Source organism: Hyperoodon ampullatus (assembly GCF_949752795.1).
Source record: "Hyperoodon ampullatus genome assembly, chromosome: 1".
In the NCBI taxonomy this organism is placed as follows: domain Eukaryota; kingdom Metazoa; phylum Chordata; class Mammalia; order Artiodactyla; family Ziphiidae; genus Hyperoodon; species Hyperoodon ampullatus.
The window spans coordinates 156,668,565-156,691,107 of record NC_136914.1 but is presented as its reverse complement, the minus strand read 5'-3'; the positions used below and the strand labels follow the sequence as shown (position 1 = coordinate 156,691,107).

The 22,543-nt window shown below is 37.1% G+C and overlaps 1 protein-coding gene and 1 pseudogene across 2 annotated transcripts; both read right to left on the bottom strand.

Moving 5' to 3' along the window:
* Window positions 1–1,848: 1,848 nt before the first annotated feature.
* On the bottom strand, window positions 1,849–2,069 carry LOC307051762 (phosphatidylinositol N-acetylglucosaminyltransferase subunit Y-like; annotated as a pseudogene). Its single transcript has one exon. The product of its transcript is annotated as a phosphatidylinositol N-acetylglucosaminyltransferase subunit Y-like (transcript).
* A 330-nt stretch (window positions 2,070–2,399) lies between these two features.
* LOC307050562 (protein preY, mitochondrial-like) lies at window positions 2,400–2,744 on the bottom strand (the record flags this gene model as incomplete). Its single annotated transcript, XM_079700666.1, has 1 exon — window positions 2,400–2,744. The coding sequence occupies one exon, from the start codon at window positions 2,742–2,744 to the stop codon at window positions 2,400–2,402; it is 345 nt and encodes a 114-aa protein (XP_079556792.1).
* Window positions 2,745–22,543: the final 19,799 nt, after the last annotated feature.

Here is a 22,543-nt window from a genome sequence, read left to right as displayed (position 1 = left end):
AGTAAATGGAGAAATATGCTATGTTCATGGAAAGGAAGGCTCAATTTTTTTTAAAAGAAATTTGTTAGCCCCAAATTTATGTGCAGAGTTAATGTAATCCTAATTAAAATATCAACAGAGGTTTTGTGGAACATGACAGTTGATTCTGATATTTACATGGAAAAGGAAGACTATCCAAGGCACTTTTCAATTTTTATTGAAGGAGAAAACTTGGTCAACCAGACATTGAAACTAATGATGAAGCCATAATAATTGAGATAGTGTTGTTTTGGCACAGAGAAGGCCAAATGATCATTGAACAAAAGAGAAAGCCAAGAAAGACCCGAGAACATATGAAAACTTGACATATGACAGAGGGGAAAATGCTGATTAGTGAGGAATGTTTATACTGAGATTAAATAAATAGATGAGTTTCTTCTGATAATAAATAAATAAATAAATAAGGAAGAAGGAAAACTTCTCCCTTATAGGAGAATCTCATGTAGAAGAAATAAGGTAGAAAATCACCATTTAGCACTAGTATAGCAGTAATTGATTCAGACAAAATTGCCAATGAATGCCAAAACTATTGGGTTGAAATTTGACGAAGATAGCTACATAGTCTCAAAGTATCTCTCCACAAATTACTTATTAATTACAAAGGGGAAGATAGTGCTTTTAGAGAGGATAAACCTGGACGAGATCACCATAGCCAAGTAGACAAAGTCGACATTACCAAAAATGGAGAATACTGACACCATATGCTTTCTGAGTGTTGCATTGAAAAGGACACAACCTCACACAGTATTACTGCCAAAAGGTCATCACCTAAGTCTAACTGAAAAAACATTCCATGAAGAAAATCATGAAGAAAACCCACATTGACAGACATTCTACAAAATAATTGACCTGAGCTGTTCAAATATGTGAAGGTCAAGAAATACAAAGATTGACTGAAGGACTGTTCCAAACTAAGTGAGACTGAAGAGGCCATTCAACTAAATGTAATATGTGATCCTGGACTAGATCCTATAATGGGGAGATGGGCTTGCGAGGTGGAACAGAATGGCTACAAAAGATATTTATTAGGATAACTGGTGAAATTTGAAAATGGGCTATAGGTTAAATATAGTAATGCATCAGTGTTAATTTTCTGATTTTGATAATTGAATGTCCTTGTTTTTAGAAAACATACACCCAAGTATTTAGAGGCAAAGAGGTGTAATATCTACAACTTATTCTCAAATGGTTCAGAAATAACAACAACAACAACCATATGCATAGAGACACAAAACAAGAAAACAAATGTGGTAAAATAATAACAATTGTTGTATTTAGTGAATGGTATACAGAAATTTTTTGTAATAGTCTTTTTTTTGGCAAATACATGAAGTTTTCATTTTATTACAGTTTTATACCACATTAGTTCAAATACATTTCTCTGCAACTACTCCAACAGAGCTCCTCTGGAATTATTTCAGTCATCCTTAACGTGTGACTTTACCAGACTCTGAATGTAAAATAAACATATAAGATTTCAAATTAGTAACTTTTAATTATAAATGGGATAAGAAATAAAGTCATCAGATGATGGCTGGGGCTATTAATTTCCAACAAGACACTTTGTTGAAATGCTTCTCCTGATACCCCAGGTATAAATGAGAACCTTCAAAAAACAAGGGTAGAACCAAAGTACAATAAAGAAGCCTCCGCAGCTTAAGCCTCCCATAGTCCTAAACCTCTGACAGAAGCTAGGCAAAGCATCTTTCTTGCAAATTAAGTGGGTGTCCAGTATTTCCATGTAGTTGAGCTTTCAGAGACAGACACTCAAGCATGTCATTAGGATATACCATCTTGGCTCTGGTTGTATTAATTATGCCTGAAGAGTTTAATACCCATCCAAGTCCAAAGGCGGAAGAACACACAAACGGGTATGGTAATTGGAAAGACGGAACGACCAGGCTGTAAAAACACAGGCTGGTTGTGCTAGTGCAGCCCTGTGGGAAGTTTTCTTCCACAGAGGCCGAGGATAACAGCCCTAAAGAGACCAATGGAATAAGGACAGTCAACGTAGGAAGAGACAGAAACATTCTTCTCCTCCACTTATTCCCCGCCATTCTGAATTTTTTTTTTTTTTTTTTGCGGTACGCGGGCCTCTTACTGTTGTGGCCCCTCCCATTGCGGAGCACGGGCTCCGGACGCGCAGGCTCCGGACACGCAGGCTCAGCGGCCATGGCTCACGGGCCCAGCCGCTCCGCGGCACGTGGGATCCTCCCGGACCGGGGCACGAACCCGTGTCCCCTGCATCGGCAGGCGGACTCTCAACCACTGCACCACCAGGGAAACCCCACTCTGACTTTTTAAAAGGTGGGTGGTATTTAGAAAATTTAGTTGTGTGTGTTGTCGTTTTCAAGTGTGATCTAATGCTGCTCCATTTCTTCTTGCTTCTTATTTTGATGTGTCATCCTAGCTGCCTGTGGTATCATATTAGGAATCCCATCAATAATTGGATAGGCTATTCCTAACTCTTCGTTAATTAATTCATTTGGCGATGCTTCATATCGGAGTGGCTTCTTGGAGAATGGGCACACCAGGAACTCCAGCCGCGCTGGGTCGAAGGCGCCGGGCGGTTCCCTTGGCCTCTCGCTCTGGTCTGGGAACGGCCGCGACACTGACGCGTGCACACACCTCTGGGCGACCGCAGGCGGCTGTGCGCGTGTGCCCCGCAGCGCTGAGGCGAGCCGGCTGCACACTCCGCTCGGCATGGCCTGGCAGCCCGCGACCGGGCCTCTGCGCGCCCGTGACCACCCTGTAATAGTCTTTAAACTTTTCTGTGTTTTAAATTATTTTGAAATAGGAAGTTTTAAAATAGCCAGGGAATAATGAATACAAAACTGAAAACAGTGGTAGCCTCTGGGAGTGATGGGAGAGGCCTGAGGGTGGGAGAGGGATATATAGGTAGATGCAACAGTACTGATTGTGTTCTAGTTCCTAAATTAGATGATGAGATTGTGGACATTTATTTTATTATTTAATTTTAACAGTTATATATACATTATGTATTTTTGTACATGTAAAATATTATACTTTAAAAGATAATAAAGGGAAAAACAAAGGAAAAGATAGTAAGGCATGAGTCAGAGGCTATCTGATGAGCTGTGTGTGCTTATGAGCTCTGTGCCCTTAAGTATGTTTCTTTTCCTCTCTGAGGTTTTCCTCACCTACAAAAAAAGAATAAAAGATCTACTGTGTAGTTTTGTTGTAAGGCACTTGGCAATAAGTGCTCACTGAGTGGCAGCTGCTGTTGTTATTTTCTCTGACAGAGCAGAGGTAAAGGGAGTATACCTACAGCGGTGGGCTTGATGAAAGTGATAGAAGTTTGGAATAGTCTTTGGGGTCAGTTGGTAAGCAGGTTATCTAGGGAATAAAACTGAGCTAATGTTGGAAATCATTAAGTAGTTGTAGAGCCAATGAACTTTGTGTATTTTTCCCAAGCTGCACTCCATGGTCAGGAAGTAAGACTTGGAAAAAAACAGATATTTATGCTGGAAGGTCTAAAGGAAGGTCAACAAAGCAGAAAGGCTGTGGAGAGTGAGGCAGATATGACAGGTCAGAGCATCTTACCTAGGCAATAAGCTTTCTCTCATCTAAAATTTTGGAAAAGGAGACAATTTAGAAGAAGTGGAAGATAAAGAGTGAGCTGATAATTTACTAGATTAACTGGAGACTGTATGAAGCACACCTAGCAGAATAATGATTTTCCAGCCCAGAATAAGGACATCCATTCCTACCTTTTATGTATCAAATAAAAAATAATTCTATCATGATATATGTACACCTAGGTTGCACAAATTCCCTCATAGTTTACCAACATTTTATATATGAAAGTCCTTAACAAATTGCAACAACAACAACAACAAAAAAGCAAGCAAATATGTATTGAGCTGCCACTTCATTCAAAGATAGCTCTGCTGTAAGGGTTATAATTGAGGATCTAGTATTAGCCAGTCCGTGATTGATTGAAATTTTAATTTTTCAGTATTAATTGCTTTCTGAGTATATACACAGCTAATTTCAGCCTATCGTCCATGAAATTAAACTCAGAAAGTATGAACAGTAGAGCAAATTTGATGATGCTTATACATTACTAACACTTAATTCAGTGAAGAAAATAAATAATATCAGTTTTCTGGCATCTCAAACCCCAAATGTTTTTCAATACAGATAGGATACAGAGACAATCTGTCACCCTAAAGTGCTAGAAATACTGCCAAAGAACCACTATATCAGCTGTTGGTGTATGGGAAATGCTTTTGGTTTCTTCAGTGTTTATTTCTTAAATATTAATTATCTATACTATATATCAACTATTATCACCTTATTTATATCAATATGGTATATATTCATTAACACATTATTATCCATTATTTATTCTTTCCTTGCTTCCTGTACTAAATGCACAGAGAATTCCAGAGATGAAGGCAGGTATATGTGGTATTAAATTAGGAATTTTAAAAGAAATTCATTATAAAATTTTGGAGTTAACATGTATAAGAATTGGTAACCCAATCATTGTCTTGTTCTGACTTTGACAGTTTTGCATCAGCCACTGTATTCTCCAGAAATACAATTATATAGAGAAGTTATAATAACTAATCTAAATTTCCTGAGAAATGCAATTTTAGAGGAATTGAAGAATATGTGGAGGAATGATACTTGCAGAGACTTAGGAATGTTGTATTTGAGTCAATATAACTAACTAATCAGGAGGCACCAATGAAATGAAAAGATTTTGAAGAGAAAGATAAAAAGTTACTTGTGACCAACTAAAAATCAAATTTTCAAAGGCAGCCCAAAGAATGATAATGCTACACTTATTTTAATTCCCATGTTTAAAAAACAGAGTAGGATGACTCAGTTCATGACATATTTCTGCCAAAACTATGTTTGAAAAATAAATTTCACAATGAATGAAATAAAATACTATACTACCACCACAGGATTTTAAATAGAAATAGGGATTTCTGATTCCATATGGTAAATTGAATGGAGTATCACTCCCATTCTCTCCTGAATGCCTATTAAAATGACAATCATAATATTTAAAATATATAGGCCTAAAAGACTAAAAAAACAGGGGAGAAGACACCAGGGGATAGGAGATAGCAACAGGTATTGGAGGATGGAAAGCTGATGAATTGGGAGAATAGAGGAAACTGAACATAATTTCTTCAGAACAAGGAGAAAGAACCAAGCTGCAAAGGCTTAAGAACTTGCTGTTACAGAAAGGAAGTATGAGGCACAGATCTGGAATTCAGAGAATCGTTTGAAAGTCTGCACAAGAGGCAGTTAGACCTCAGAAAGCCTGGTGACTTCCTCTTACAAATCCTCAGACATGAGATTGATTCCTTGTAGAACATGAATCAAAAAGGTTCTGAGCTTAAGGAGAGAAAAGTTTCAGAAAAGCTCACGGGGAGCTGAGGGGCCGAAAATAGGTGGATTAAGTGGAAGTTTATATATTTATGGGAGAAACACACCTACACCCTTCACCAGCCCTCTTTCCCCATCCAGGTCCTCAAATACCTGTAGCCAGGCACAAGACTTGAGGGTCTTTCTGTGCAGAAACTGAGTGACCCCTGAGAACACTCCACAAATTCAAAGCCACTGTCAGGCATGCAAGTCTCAAACAAACATACAAATTATAAAATACGGCTAGAAAGCAACCATTCAAGATTGGAGCAGGAGAGCAAAGGTTTCTAGAAATAAACTGAAACTCAGATTATCTGACAAGTATTGGTCCATATTTAGAAAATTTAGTTAGAAGACTTCCAAATGAATAATTGATACAACTATTGACTCCAGGGGAAAAGAAAAGAAGCATAATCATGGTACACTACTAGATTTAGCAGTGAAATATGGGTAGACAGTCAAAATAATGTAAATACATTAAAAAATTTAGCCAAACCTGTGATTTAATTATATTGGGAGGTCGGAGGGAAAGGAAGCAGCGTGATTGTATGAGAGATAAATCTTCATTTATCAATGTGAAAAGTCAATAGATCATGTATAAAATAGATAGAATAAGATATAGCAGCATAAATATGTAATTCTCATGTATAAAGATAAATAGCACAAGACACAGGGAAAGGACTAGAAATAGGAGGTGAGACTGGCCACAGGGAGAGGTGGGTCATTTTTAAAAATTGTAAGTGTCTATTATATCTCATTTTTTACTTATACTAGTGAAAAGTAGCTTATACATGAGCTTATATTCTGTGTTTTTCAATAATTTTTAAAACATGATTGCATTTGATAAACAAACAAAGCCATGTATTGTTTTAATTTTATTTGGAGATTGAAATGAAGCAAACTTTGTAACTAAAAACAATTTAAAGCAATGAGACAAAATGCTGTTTTGTTTTCAAACTGAACATGCTCCTTCTTGCCCCTGCCACAGAATTGGATAAGAACATGCCTCCCCAACCTGGTAAAAAAAACAACTGTTCACTTTTTCTCATTTCCTGGCTGAGGATCTTAAAGTGTCTCCTTATTTCAATCAATCCAATTTAATGCATTCAATCTAAACTCTTTATTGCCTGGCTTTCAAAGCCTGTCCTTCTCTCCCCCAGTCTTCTACCTATCTAAACTTATTTTCCATTACATCACAACAGACACCTTCTGTTCAAGGTATATGGATCTCTCAGAACCCTGTATACTCTGGGCCATGCCTGTTTTCATCTTTTGGGTCAAGCTATTACTTGAATACCTGGGCCCATTTCCTCTGTACCTGGCCAGGGTCTTCTTATGCTTCAAAGCCTGCTTCAGGATTAGCAAAGATATGTCTTATCATAATTCTGCTATTTTATCATCCTTGGAACTTTGGTTTTTATCATTACAACTTGAAAATATTACTTTTTGAAGGAAAAAATTTGAAAATTTTCTTTATGACCTTCTTAGATAAAAGGGAAATTTAAACAAATGAACATTTGTTTAAATTCAAGACAAATGTGCTGAATCTATTGGGTTGGCACCATACCAGTAATTTCCACAATGTGATGTGCCAGTAATTTTTTTCAGCATTGTAGCATTCCCTATTAAAGGACCATCTCTTTAAAGCACCTAGTCCCAACAACATGAACACACATATAATTTTTCAATGTCTATTTGAAGGGACAAATAGCAAATCAAGGCTAGATTGAGATACCAATAAATCTGATAAGAATTTATTTTTATATTGATCCTTCCTATTATTTAAAGGTTATCATTTTTATTGTATTTATTGTAGAAACAATATAATAATAATAACAGAAGACAAAAAAAGGAAAAAAACTATCTCTTCTTCTACCACCCAAAGAAACTGTTTTTACTTTTTCATGTAACTCTTTCATTTCTCATCCCCATAAACACATAATTTTACATATAAAGTATTCTACTTTTTGCCTTAGTATTGTATTATAAACGTTTTCATGTTGTAAGACTTCCTTCATACTTATTTTAATAATTATACAATAATCCATCTCTGAATATCTATATAATAATGCATCTGTTGTAGTACCATAATTATTTGTTTCTCTATCATTAGTCATTTACAGTTCCTTCCAATTTTTTTAGTAGGCTGTGGGAAAATAGGGAATGAATTTGGGTAGTCTGAGTGATCTAGTTCGGCTGACTAGATTTTTCCTTAATAAAATAGTCGATTTTTCTCTTCACTTTGTACCTGAGAAACTTAGTGCAAGGGTATTCATTTATAATTTGAAGTGACCTGTTTTTCATGATTTTCCAGTAGTGCTAATTCCTATAGAACAAATATTTTCTCAAAATTTTGTGCTCTCCTGATAGCACATTTTTATCCACTAAATAAGCATTTTCTTGTGTATATTCTTGTGTGGGATAGTTCTTTTTAAAACCACTGTAATTATCCATCTACTTTTCTTACAAGTGGGAACATAATTTTTGTGGTTGTTTCACTTACTATGGAAAGAATACAATCTTTTACTACAAAAGTACATCAAAAAGCCCTTTAATTCTGGTACTTCTTATCCTTCAGTCATAAAAACAGGCTAGGATTATGGAAGAAAAGAGATTAGAAGGCAGTGTTTATAATGGTAGGCAAAACTATACCCTAAACTAGCTACAAAAATAAGTCTTTTTAAAAACATCACACTCAGAACTATGATTTTAAACCCCTTAATTTAACTTTGCCTTGCCTTTGAAAGGAAAAACTCCTTAAACTTTAAATAGCTTTTAAATTTTAACTCTACTCTCTCATTGAATGTTTCAAGTCCCAAAGCCACTATTTGTTGGATGACAAATAACATTTGTAAGAGAGGCCCTCACTAACTATGCATGTATACTTGTCAGCTATCATTTCTAGAGCTAATTTCCATACCAGTGACCAGATGAACCCAGGGGGTAAAACAACAGCAAAGAGAGAAAAACTCTGTAACCTACAAAATCTTTCTTACACTGAATTTTTAAATGTACTGAATAAAAGTGGGAAGGAGGAGAAGGTAGAGAAACTTTTCTCTTGGCTTAAAAAAGATTGGGCAAATGCCTACATTAAATCTCATAGGAAGCCTAAGTTATTAAAGATAAATGATTGAGAAATGAAAACCTGTAATCAGGTAAATGTTAAAATAAATTTCCAAAAACTTGGACCTGCATAAGTGGTTCTCAACCCCAGCACACATTAAAGTCACCTGGAAAGCTTTTAAATAATACAAAATGAGGTACTGAATTGCCCTGCTGTGAGGCCTGAGCATTGGCATATTTTAAATCACCAAGACGGTTTAATATGCAGGAGGACTGATAACACAGATCCACATATTACCAAATAAAATGGCAGATTTTTTTTTGGTCTTAGTTCCCCCACCAGGGCCAAACCTGTGCCCCCTGCAGTGGAAGCATGGAGTCTTAACCATTGGACCACCAGGGAAGTCCCACTGGGGTAGATTTTTAACCAAAAGAACTTGTTGCTTTAGCATGAATAAACCCTCACCAAGGGCCTGCAAGGGCCAGGCACCATGTTAGGCTCTGAGGATACAAGAGTATTTGAAAATTAAAGACTTCATGATATATCTGCAGTTCAAATTCTTTAAAAAATATTATTTTAAAAAATCTGCCATCATTTTTTCCTGTAAAAAGAATATACACCAACACATATTTCTGATGAAGTCCACTCTTTAAGCTTGATTTGAAAATGAGGGAGGGAGGGAGACACAAGAGGGAAGAGATATGGGGTTATATGTATATGTATAACTGATTCACTTTGTTATAAAGCAGAAACTAACACACCACTGTAAAGCAATTATACTCCAATAAAGATGTAAAAAAACCAAAAACCAAAAAAATTAAAATTAAAAAAAAAATAAAAAAGAACTATAATTTGAAAAATAAGAACATAAATGGCAAAAACAAAATATTTACTAATAAGAAATGAGGATTCATGGCTCTAGGATTCTGGTAAATACTAGAATCAGGATTTCAAAGTAGATGGCCAAAAGACTCTTTTTCATATTTATACACAGTCGGTTTTAATGAAAATTCTGAGATTAACAATATCCATCACTTAACCATGAATAAGCCAAGAGACTTTTCACAACATGAAGGAGATAGAAATCACAAACTCTGAACTGCAAGGAAAAAAAAAAACATTTCAAGCTAGTACTTTGTGATAGAGAGAGGAGGCTTACAGCCAGCAGGGTGGTAAGATGATTTGAATGACTACAGTTAAGGAAGTTGAAACACCCACAGCGTCCTCTGCCAGAAATTTAATATGGCTTTATTTCTCTTGATATGTAAATTCTAAGGAATCATAATAGTCCATATTCAACTGTGAAAACAAAGATGTACTCCAAAGTTAAGTGAAATTATCTATAGGTTATTAATAAACAAATTAAAAACCTTAAGAATTAGAGTTCTCAATTGGATGGCTCTGGGGATTTGATCCATAAAGAGGCACTTTCACAAAAACTGAGTGCTTGACCTTAAAAGAGCATAAAAAATACCTTGGACACTATTTGAACACCCAAATAATAACTATTGGTGCTGGCATTATGACCAGCAGTAACATATATTGGTCTGATTCCAAAATTACAGCTAATAATTATGTTTCATGAGGAAAATCTGGAGAGTACCTATCACCTATTATAAGATATTGATTAAAATATTTAAAGTTTTCCTTAGATTTAAAATGGATCTCTATTCAAAGGCCACCTATGAAAAAGCACTCTTTTTGAGAAGTGTGTAGCATTTGTTTTTAGTCTCCTTGTACTTGGTTTCCTGAGAACTGCAATGTTTTTTCAATTATGTGCTATCTGAAAAAGTTCTTATCATTTAATGTCTATGGAATAGTCCACTATTTCTATGTATAAGTTGTTACTACCATCATCCCGCTTCATAATAAAAATGATTATGACTATGAGACAATTCATTGGGCCCTATTATATACCAGGTCCTTAATGTATACTAAGCATTCGTATATATTATCTCATTTAATCCACACAATTAATTCATTTATTCCTATTTTAAGAATGAGAGGACTGCAGCTAAACAAGGTTTAAAAATTTGCCCAAGGTCACAGAATTAGGAAGTGGCAGTAATTAAAACAAAGTTCTTTAGTTGTTTTTTTTTCCAGTTTGGAAATCTAATACATTCTAATAATATATGTTCTCTGCACAAAAATTCTAAAATATAGAAAAGTTGAAAAGAATAAAGGGTTTAGCCCTGAAAGATAACTGTTGCAGAATTTTCATTGTATTTCCTTTCCATCTTTTTCTGTACCTTGTAAACAAGTGCCTGTTATCTTTAGTACCAAGCTCAGCTAACCCCTCTATGCTTCCTTCTGTGTGTATTCAAAATCTGCCCTTTTAGAGATTCCCTGGTCATCTTCTGTCCCCCATACCTACACTCTGGTTAGAAGTACACAAAAGAGAATTCCCTGGTGGTCCAGTGATTAGGACTCTGTGCTTCCACTGCAGGGGACCAGGGTTTGATCCCTGGTTGGGGACCTAAGATCCCACAAGTCGCGCAGTGCAGCCAAAAAAAGAAAAAAGAAAAAAGAAAAGATAAGAAATACACACAAACACACAAGGAGTTACACTTCCTTTTTCCTTTCTACCTCTCGCATGGGTGTCATTCCCTCTTCCCTGTCTATCCCTTATCAAAAAACTGGCAAAAGAAAAAAGCAAAACCCAGATGATCAGACAAACAAACAATTTCTTCAAAATACACCAAAGTAATATAATGAATCACTGGAAATGATGTCTCAGGTCTCAGAGTGTAGAGATAGATGTCATCAACCCAGGTCTCTGGGGAATGAACAGCATGCAAGATGGACTCTTTAAATGTCCATCAACAGGGGAATGTATAAAGAAGCTGTGGTACATATATACAATGGAATATTACTCAGCCATAAAAAGGAACAAAATTGGGTCATTTGTAGAGATGTGGATGGGCCTAGAGACTGTCATACAGAGTGAAGTAAGTCAGAAAGAGAAAAACAAATATTGTATATTAACACATGTATGTGGAATCTAGAAAAATGGTATAGATGATCTTATTTGCAAAGCAGAAATAGAGACACAGATGTAGAGAACAAATGTATGGATACCAAGGGGGAAGAGGGGGTGATGAATTGGGGGATTGGGATTGACATATATACACTATCGATACTATATATAAAATAGATAACTAATGAGAACCTACAGTATAGTTCAGGGAACTCTACTCACTGCTCTGTGGTGACCTAAGTGGGAAGGAAATCCAAAAAAGATAGGATATATGAATACATATAGCTGATTCACTTTGCTGTACAATAGAAACTAACACAACACTGTAAAGCAACTATACTCCAATAAAAATTAAGTTTTAAAAAAGTTTCTAAGGAAAAAGTTTCAAAAGGAATCTAATGAAATATGCTTTAATCTCTAATACACACACACACACACACACACACACACACCTTATAACTGTCTCCCTAGTGACTGTATGCTTTTTTTTAAACTATAGTTAATTTATGATGTTATATTAGTTTCGGGTATACAACATAGTGATTCACTATTCTTATAGATTACACTCTATGTAAAGTTATTATAAAATATTGGCTATATTCTCTATGCTATCTAATTTATCCTTCTATCTTATTTATTTTATACATAGTAGATTGTACCTCGTAATCCCTTACTCTTAACTTGTCCCTCCTCCCATCCCTCTCCCCACTGGTAACCACTAGTTTGTTCCCTATATCAGTGAGTCTTTCTACTTTGTTATATTCATCTTTGTTTTGGTTTTTAGGTTTTACATCTAAGTGAAAACATACACTATTTGTCTTTCTCTGTCTGACTTATCTCACTAAGCATATTACCCTCCAGATCCATCCATGTTGTTGCAAAGGGCAAAATTTTATTCTTTTTTATAGCTGAGTATTATTCCATTGTATATATATACTACAGTGTCTTTATCCATTCATCTGTGGGTAGACACTTAGTTGCTTCCATAGCTTGGCTATTTTAAATAATGCTGCTATGAACACTGGGATGCATTTATCCTTTTGAATTAGTGTTTTTGGTTTTTTCACATATATACCCAGGAGTGGAATTGCGGGTCATATGGTAGCTCTAGTTTTAGTTTTTTGAGGGACTTCTATACTGTTTTCCACAGTGGCTGCACCAATTCACATTCCCACCAACTGTGTCCAAAGGGTCCCTTTCCTCCACATCCTCACCAACATTTGTTATTTGTGGTCTTTTTGATGACAGTCATTCTGACACATGTGAGGTGATATCTCATTATGGTTTTTGTTTACATTTCCCGAATACAATGTTGAGCGTCTTTTCATGTGCCTGTTGGGCACCTCTATGTCTTTCTTGGAAAAATGTCTATTCAGTTCTTCTGACCATTTTTTAATAGGGTTGTTTCTTTATGTGATATTGAGTTGTATGAGCTGTTTTTATATTTTGGATATTAACCCCTTGTTGGTCATATCATTTGCAAATATTATCTCCCATTCAATAGGCTGTCTTTTTGTTTTGTTGATGGTTTCAGGGACAAGGATTATAGCGTGTGTGTGATAGCCTGAAGTCAAACATTTCAAAATGTGAGCAAAGTATATATTTTGGAACAGAATTGAGCAATAAATACTGTAAATCTTTGAATGGGATTTGCAGCCAACCATTGTGTGTGTTTTCTAGAATCTATTTACCCTTTTTTGCTAATGCAACTCATTAGGAAAAGATGGGGATGGGACTTCCCTGGTGGTCCAGTGGTTAAGACTCCACGCTCCCAATGCAGGGGGCCCAGGTTCGATCCCTGGTCAGGGAACTAGGTCCTGCATGCATGCCACAACTAAGAGCCCACATGCCGCAACTAAAAGATCCTGCATGCTGCAACTAAAAGATCCAACATGCTGCAACGAAGATCCCGCGTGCCACAACTAAGACCTAACACAGCCAAATACATAATTTTTTTTTTAAATAAAGAAAAGATTGGGACTTCCCTGGTTGCACAGTGGTTAAGAATCCACCTGCCAATGCAGGGGATACGGGTTCAATCCCTAGTGCAGGAAGATCCCACGTGCTGCGGAGCAACTAAGCCCGTGTGCCACAACTACTGAGCCAGTGCCCTAGAGCCCGTGAGCCACAACTACTGAGCCCATGTGCCTAGTGTTCCACAAGAAGAGAAGCCACCACAATGAGAAGCCCACGCACCACAACGAAGAGTAGCCCCCTCTCACCACAACTAGAGAAAGCCCGCACGCAACAACGAAGAACCAATGCAGCCATAAATCAATACATAAATTTATTTAAAAAAAGATGCGGAAAATCAGGTCAAAATCAGGTCAAAATCAATGTCAAGGCTGTATATGTACTTTAAATAAATACAATTTTATTGATTTCATACAGTAACATATATGTAACTACCATAAGAGTCATGTCAAAATTTTTATTATTATTATTATTTTTTGCGGTACTCAGGCCTCTTACTGTTGTGGCCTCTCCTGTTGCGGAGCACAGGCTCCGGACGCACAGGCTCAGCGGCCATGGCTCCCGGGCCCAGCCACTCCTCAGCATGTGGGATCTTCCCGGACTGGGGCACGAACCCGTGTCCCCTGCATCGGCAGGCGGACTCTCAACCACTGCGCCACCAGGGAAGCCCATGCTAAAATTTTTAACAAAAGATATAGAGTATCCTTCCTTTAGATTAGGACATTAACTTTATGCAAATTGGATTCCCAGGGTTTTGATTGGGCAAAGGGAAGTTTCAGGATAGCCAAATCCACTATGCTATCACAAATTCAGAATAGTGAAATAAGGTTGGAAGAGATCTTATAGGTTATCTGGTTGAATCATCAAATCAATACTCCCTACCAGTTAGTAAGTATATATTTATTAGGCACATACTATGTGCCAAGCCTGTAGTAGGTGATTTCTAGCCTATTCGGCATAAAACCTCCATAAGGAGGAACTCCCCACCTCCCCGAGCAACCCATTCCTTCTTGAGCAGCTCTAACAGTTAACTCTGAGCTGCCAGCAATGTATCTTCTGAAACTGTCCTTACCATGTTTGTCACTGACCTCCCTATTGCAAGAATCAGTGCCCTGTTTTAAATTGCATATTGCTTGAAGTACCTGGAGCACTTGACACCAATGACCACATCTTTTTTTGAACTTCTGGTCTAATTTCATGTCTTCCCCCCAAATTAGATCAAGATCCCCTAGTTAGAAGCTGTTATTGCACCCTATTGCAGTTTTCCTACAGAACACTGATGAGAGTTTGTAAATGAATGTTTCAGAGCATGGACCTCACTTCCAGACAGCCTAGATTCAAATCCTGCTCTAACATGCACTAGCTGTGTGACCTTGGGCAAGTTTTCACTATACATCTATAAAATTAAGTTAATATATTGATACCTACCTCACAGGCTGTTATGAGTATTAAATAAGTTAATATTGGGCTTTCCTGGTGGCGCAGTGGTTGAGAGTCCGCCTGCCAATGCAGGGGACACGGGTTCGTGTCCCGGTCCGGGAAGATCCCACATGCCGCGGAGTGGCTGGGCCCGTGAGCCATGGCCGCTGAGCCTGCGCGTCCAGAGCCTGTGCTCTGCAACGGGAGAGGCCACGACAGTGAGAAGCCCATGTACCACACACACACAAAAAAAGTTAATATTTATAAAGTCCTTAAAACAATGTAACTGGCAAATAGTAACCACTATGTGTTTGTAAATTAAATAAATTTGATTAAAATCTGTGGTCTCTACTAAATTATAAATTCCATGAGGATAAGATGGAATCAGGTCTACTCTGCTTAGCATTTTATGTCCACTGCCAAGTTCTGTGTCTTTCACGTCAAAGTGCTTGTTGAATGAGTGACAGAATAAGTTTACACATGAAGGAAGAATCAAACAATTCTGGGATAAGTTTTATCATCTCATATGCAGAGTGCACCCACTCAAGGATCATCCCACATCTGGCCCATTGTGGTTACTGGCAAACACCTATTCTAGACAATCTCTCTGGAGTGTACCCTCCTTGCTAGTACTCAATTGGTGACCCTTGGTCTCTTCTCCTGACTTTCATGTTTCTGATTCCAGAAGCTGAGCTTGAGAAATGCTCTGACCCCTTCAATCTCGGCAACCTGAAAAGATATCATTCTCTAGCACACTGAATGGGCTTCCCCCTTAGCCTTCAGTTTTGTTCACTCCCTTAATTTTGGTGTTTCCTCGAAGCCCGAGGTCCACAGCTGGTGTGTCTTTAAGCTGACACTAAACCCAGGTGTCAGCTTATGATATATGATGTCATTTAAACTCTAGAAATCTGCAGTTCTTGGATAGAAGGTAAAGAAATTTGACAGTCTACTACTCAGAACATTTTATTCTCTTTATTTCTCTGAGGTAGGATCTTTCCATTTTGGCCAGATCGAAAGGTGTGGTTACTATTCAAGGTTTGCCTAGTATATGTTCTATAAAATCAGCTTTGCATTTGCAACGTTGCTCTGTTTTGTTCTTGTTGCTAGGTTCTCTGTCATCCTTTAAAGGAGCTGCTTTATAGCATTTAGATCCTGAAAAACACTGGGACCATGCCAGAAATTATTTGGCAGAAGGGAAGATTATGGGGGTAAAAAATCAGCACTGCTATAAAACAGTGACAAAGATCCTCATAGTTTTCAGGTTAAGAGATAATAATAGGATGTAGGAGGAAAAGGATAACAGCAAATAGACTTTGGGTAAAAATCTTAGTTTCCTCATATAATATTTAGTCATTAGGTCGTGTATATATGCCCACTGTAAAATACCTAGGCACAGAAACAAAACTTGAAAACTACTACATGACAAATTCGTGGGTGTCAAAATGAGTTTATTTGTCTCCATTCAGTCCTCCAGGCAGAACTATTAGTAGAACTTGGTTGAGGAGGTAGACCTGTTGACCTTTGAAAGTCAAGAGAATTAATACAACAGAACCATAGGATAACTAAGGTCAAAGTTCACAAAAAGGGCTCTTCAAATCAGTCATTTCTCACCATCTCAATTTCCCCTCTGGATAGTTCTCAAGAAATAAACTAAAAAGATGATAGATAGATAGATAGATAGATTCTATTTGCCCAGAAACAAGTCCTTCTCTAAATCTAAGACCAGAAAATTGGTGGTAAAGTTAACTCCAAACGATTTTTTTAAATCATTGAAATGTTCAAACCTTTCAAACACACACACACACACACACACACACACACACACACACATTTCAAAGTTAACGTTTGAAAAATTTTTATAAATATTAATTTTGTTGTTAAAGTATCTGGTGATACTATTTGCTATATATCTAGTATTAGAGGAAAAGTTTAAAATTTTGTAGCAAAGAGACTCAACAACCTCAGTGGACTAAAAATAATTAAGTCTATTTTTCTCTCATTTAAGAGTCCCACAGGGTGAACAAGTGGGCTGCTCTGCCCCACATAGTCATTTGGAGATCCAAGTTCTCTTCATCCCTCTAATTTTTTTTACTTGCCTATCAGGACATCACACTTACCTGGTGTACTTCCTATCTTTCTTGCTGCTCTTTCTCAGTTTTGGGGGGTGGGACTAGTTGTCCATCATCAACCATACCTCTGAAGGTATAGGCTTCAGTCTTTGGACCATTCAACTTTTCTGTAGCACTCACTCTCTAGGTAATCTCATCCAGTCTCATGGTATTAAATAACAACAATATTGGTGACTTCCAAATGAATACTTGTAGACTGGGTCTCTCTTCTGAACTGCAAACCCATATTTTGCTGGTCACTGATCATCTCCGTTGGAGTCTAATAGACACCACAACCTTGATATCCAAAACTGAGTTATGGATATTTCCCTCCTTTTTTATTTATTTATTTATTTATTTATTTATTTATTATTAGTTTCTGCTTTATAACAAAGTGAATCAGTCATACATACACATCTGTTCCCACATCCCTTCCCTATTGCGTCTCCCTCCCTCCCACCCTCCCTATCCCACCCCTCCAGGCGGTCACAAAGCACCGAGCTGATCTCCCTGTGCTATGCGGCTGCTTCCCACTATCTATCTACCTTACGTTTGGTAGTGTATATATGTCCATGCCTCTCTTTCGCTTTGTCACAGCTTACCCTTCACCCTCCCCATATCCTCAAGTCCGTTCTCAAGTAGGTCTGTGTCTTTATTCCCGTTTTACCCCTAGGTTCTTCATGACATTTTTTTTTTAATTCCATATATATGTGTTAGCATACGGTATTTGTCTTTCTCTTTCTGACTTACTTCACTCTGTATGACAGACTCTAGGTCTATCCACCTCATTACAAATAGCTCAGTTTCATTTCTTTTTATGGCTGAGTAATATTCCATTGTATATATGTGCCACATCTTCTTTATCCAATCATCTGATGATGGACACTTAGGTTGTTTCCAGCTCCGGGCTATTGTGAATAGAGCTGCAATGAACATTTTGGTACATGTCTCTTTTTGAATTATGGTTTTCTCAGGGTATATGCCTAGTAGTGGGATTGCTGGGTCATATGGTAGTTCTATTTTTAGTTTTTTAAGGAACCTCCATACTGTTCTCCATAGTGGCTATACCAATTCACATTCCCACCAGCAGTGCAAGAGTGTTCCCTTTTCGCCACACCCTCTCCAGCATTTATTGTTTCTAGATTTCTTGATGATGGCCATTCTGACTGGTGTGAGATGATATCTCATTGTAGTTTTGATTTGCATTTCTCTAATGATTAATGATGTTGAGCATTCTTTCATGTGTTTGTTGGCAGTCTGTATATCTTCTTTGGAGAAATGCCTATTTAAGTCTTCTGCCCATTTTTGGATTGGGTTGTTTGTTTTTTTGCTATTGAGCTGCATGAGCTGTTTATAAATTTTGGAGATTAATCCTTTGTCAGTTGCTTCATTTGCAAATATTTTCTCCCATTCTGAGGGTTGTCTTTTGGTCTTGTTTATGGTTTCCTTTGCTGTGCAAAAGCTTTGAAGTTTCATTAGGTCCCATTTGTTTATCTTTGTTTTTAGTTCCATTTCTCTAGGAGGTGGGTCCAAAAGGATCTTGCTGTGATTTATGTCATAGAGTGTTCTACCTATGTTTTCCTCTAAGAGTTTGATAGTTTCTGGCCTTACATTTAGGTCTTTAATCCATTTTGAGCTTAATTTTGTGTATGGATATTTCCCTCCAAACCCTCCTATGGTCTTCCCAATCTAAATTAACAGCAACACTATTTTTCAAGTTCCTCAAGCCAAAAGTCTTGGTGTTAACCTTATCTCCTTTTTTTCTTTTATCTCTCCCACACTCCATTTCCAGTCCCCCAGCAAATCTCCTTGGATCTACTTTCAACATACATTCAGAATGCAACAGCTCCTCCTCCCATTGCCTTGTCTACACCACTATTTGGTCATATTTAGTTTCCTATAATTGCCTAATATCCAGTCAAGATTTCAAATCTCCCTTCCCTGCTTTATTTTTCTCCTTAACATTTATTTCTAACAAACAATGCATGATATTTACTTATTTTTTTATTGTCCATTTGAGCTCAAAAGGAGCAGGGACTTTGATCTCTTTTGTTCACTGACATATCCCCAGAATTTAGAATGCTGACTGCCTAGAGTAGACTTTCAGTAAATATTAGCTGCAAGAATGAATGACTCTTGCTTCTCCTCCATAGTCTAGGCTGTTTTACTTACCTACATGATTGAGACCTGGTCCCAGGATGGTTCATGTTTGACTCCTGGAGATGGGAAAGAGCACAGAGGAGTTTACATATAGTGTTTCACAGTCTGAATCAGGAAATGGCACACATCACTTCCATTTATATTCTATTAGGGAGACCTTAGATTCATGGCCATAACTAGCTGTCAGGGGGGTTGAAAATAGCACTCCTAGCCTGTAAACCATGGCTCACCTGCAACTCTATAATTTAAAAAGGTGGAACAGAATCTAGTAGGCAGTCTCCACCTTACCTGCTATTTACACAGCTCATTTTATCCAGAATGACAGTTCAGTCAAACCACTTTGGAGTTCCAGAAGTAAGTTATAGACTGAAGGTAGACCAAGCTGTTCAATGGTGTGCAAATCAAGAGTACTTTATAAGCCATTGATCACAAGTTTGTTCATTAAAGCATAGCTGAGGCAAATCCCATTGGAAAGGCTCAGCCAAGCCTCAGGTGGTCTTACTAACTGTTTTATATGTAAACTGCCTGGAACACATGGACCATATCTTGAGACTTTTCTTATTTTATTGCTTAGGGCAACTTACAAAAGTTGTGAAGAAATAATATTGGGAACTAAGGGTAAAAAGAAGTGTGGGTGAAAACACCTGAAATAGTATAATGAAAGAAACTTGTTATTGAGTTTTCTGTTCTTATCACTTCAGTTACTAGAACTCCTGAAATAAAACATGGACTAACTTACCTCCTTCTAAGAGATTCTAGCAACCTATGAAATGGCCTCCAGAGAATTGGATGATGTAGAAGCACTGGGTGTGGAAAATCTACAATCCAAAGTCCAAGCATAGATCTTTGTAGGAAACATAACCTCAGGTGTTGGAATTAATCAGTAGGCTAAAAATTACATTGTTGTGCTTTACCTAAAATTTTTTTTAAAATCTTAAATCCTTTCAAATCTTGCAAGTTAATTCCCATAGTTAGCAGATAGAGTTTATGTTTTTATGCATCAGGATATAAACATAACACCAAAAAGCATTTGTTAATAAGGCCTATTCTTTCAGCAAATAAAATGTATTAAGTACCTGAAAGTAACCGTGGCTCATAACAAAAAGATGTATTACTGCCTCATTGAAAATTTCTGGTATTTTAGGCAGTGAGTTTGTTCCTCTGCCAAGGAATCCGAAGAAACAGTTTCAAATGACCATCCTTTTCTCCATTTTTCCCACTGTCCCATGAAGAGTGTTCAGATAAAGGCATCTGGTGGGAGCAAGGCAGGGAGATGAAGCCTCTCAATTGTACACGTAAAACTAGTATCTCAATTGCTGTAACTCCAAAATAGCTCAGGATCTAGATGTTCTCTCCTCCTTTTAAAATAACTAACAGAATTTTGGATTTCATCTGACTTATAATTTATTGACATATGTGAAACATATAGGATATGCAGAGTTAATTTTTAGTTACTATTTCAGGAGTTTCTTTTCTTGATTATAGCTATATCAGAAAACTCTCAGTTTATTGAAGTTATGCACCTTGTGCTCTCAGCATTTACTTGTTTTTATTTTATTTTATTTATTTTATTGAAGTACTACATTATATAAGTTATAGGTATACAATACAGTGATTCACAATTTTAAAGGTTATACTTCATTTATAGTTATTATAAAATATTGGCTACATTCCCTGTGTTGTACAATATACCCTTGTAGCTTATTTTATTGACTGATTGCTTGATTGACTGACTGCAGATCTGACCAACTTTATTTTACTTAGTGAGTAAGTAACATACAATATAGCAAAGTGCATAAAGTGCACTAATCTTAAGCATTATAGTTTGAATTCTTACATATGTATACATCTGAATAACCACCATTAAGATAAAACTGTAGAATATTTCCTGCCCTCTATAAGATTCTCTCATGCAGTTTTCACTCTTTTCCCTGAAGGGTTGATCACTGTTCTGACTTCTAAAAACATCTTCTGGTTTTGCTTGTTCTTAAACTGTATATAAATGGAATCACATACTAGAACTCGTTTGTGCCTGGCTTCTTTCACACAGTAGAGTATCTGTGAGATTTCTCCATCTTGTGTTGGAGCCATCTTGTTTTTAAGTGATGGGTAGTATTCCATTATGTAAATTATCACAGTTTATTTATCTGTTTGTGTGCTGAACACTTGCATTATTTCATCTTCTGGATATTATGAATAAAACTGCTATGAATATAATGTACAAATGAGAGGGTGTATGCATTTATTTCTTTGGGGGATAAAAAGTGGAACTGCTGTATCATGAAGCATGACTCTAGTAGAAACTAACAAATGGTTTTCCAAAGAGATTCTATCATTTTGCAACTCCCACCACCTTGTAGCTTATTTTATACCTAATAGTTTTTAACCTCTTACTCCCCTATTCTTACTTTGCCCCCTCTTCCCTCTCCCCACTGGTAACCACTAGTTTGTTCTCTATTCCCGTGAGTCTGCTTCTTTTTTGTTCTTTTCACTAGTTTGTTGTATTTTTTATTTTTTTATTTTTTTAATACATTATTTTATTTATTTATTTTTGGCTGCGTTGGGTCTTCGTTGCTGCGCGTAGGCTTTCTCTAGTTGCGGCGAACAGGGGCTACTCTTCGTTGTGGTGCACAGGCTTCTCATTGCAGTGGCTTCTCCTGTTGCGGAGCACAGGCTCTAGGAGAGCAGGCTTCAGTAGTTGTGGCACGGGGGCTCAGTAGTTGTGGCTCACAGGCTCAGTAGTTGTGGCTTGTGGGCTCTAGAGCACAGGCTCAGTAGTTGTGGCGCACGGGCTTAGTTGCTCCGTGGCATGTGGGATCTTCCTGGACCAGGGCTCGAACCTGTGTCCCCTGCATTGGCAGGCAGATTCTTAACCACTGCGCCACCAGGGAAGCCCAGTTGTGGTCTTTTTGATGATAGCCATTCTGAGAGGTGTGAGGTGACATCTTATTGTGGTGTTGATTTACATTTCCCTAACGATTAGCAATGTAATTAGCCATCTGTGTGTCTTCCTTGGAAAAATGTGTATTCAGGTCTTCTGCCCACTTTTTAATTGGATTGTTTCTTTTTTTGTTATTGAGTTATATGAGCTGTTTATATATTTTGTATATTAAACCCTTATTGGTCATATCATTTGCAAATATTATCTCCCATTCAGTAGGTTGTCTTTTCATTTTGCTGATGGTTTCCTTTGCTGTACAAAAGTTTTTAAGTTTAATTAGGTCCCATTTGTTTATTTTTGCTTTCGTTTTCTTTGTCTGGGGAGACACATTTATGTCAAATGACTTATGTCAAAGAGTATCTTGCCTATGTTTTCTTCTAGGAGTTTTATGTTTTCTGGTCTTACATTTAGGTATTTAATCCATTTTGAGTTTATCTGTGTATACAGTATTA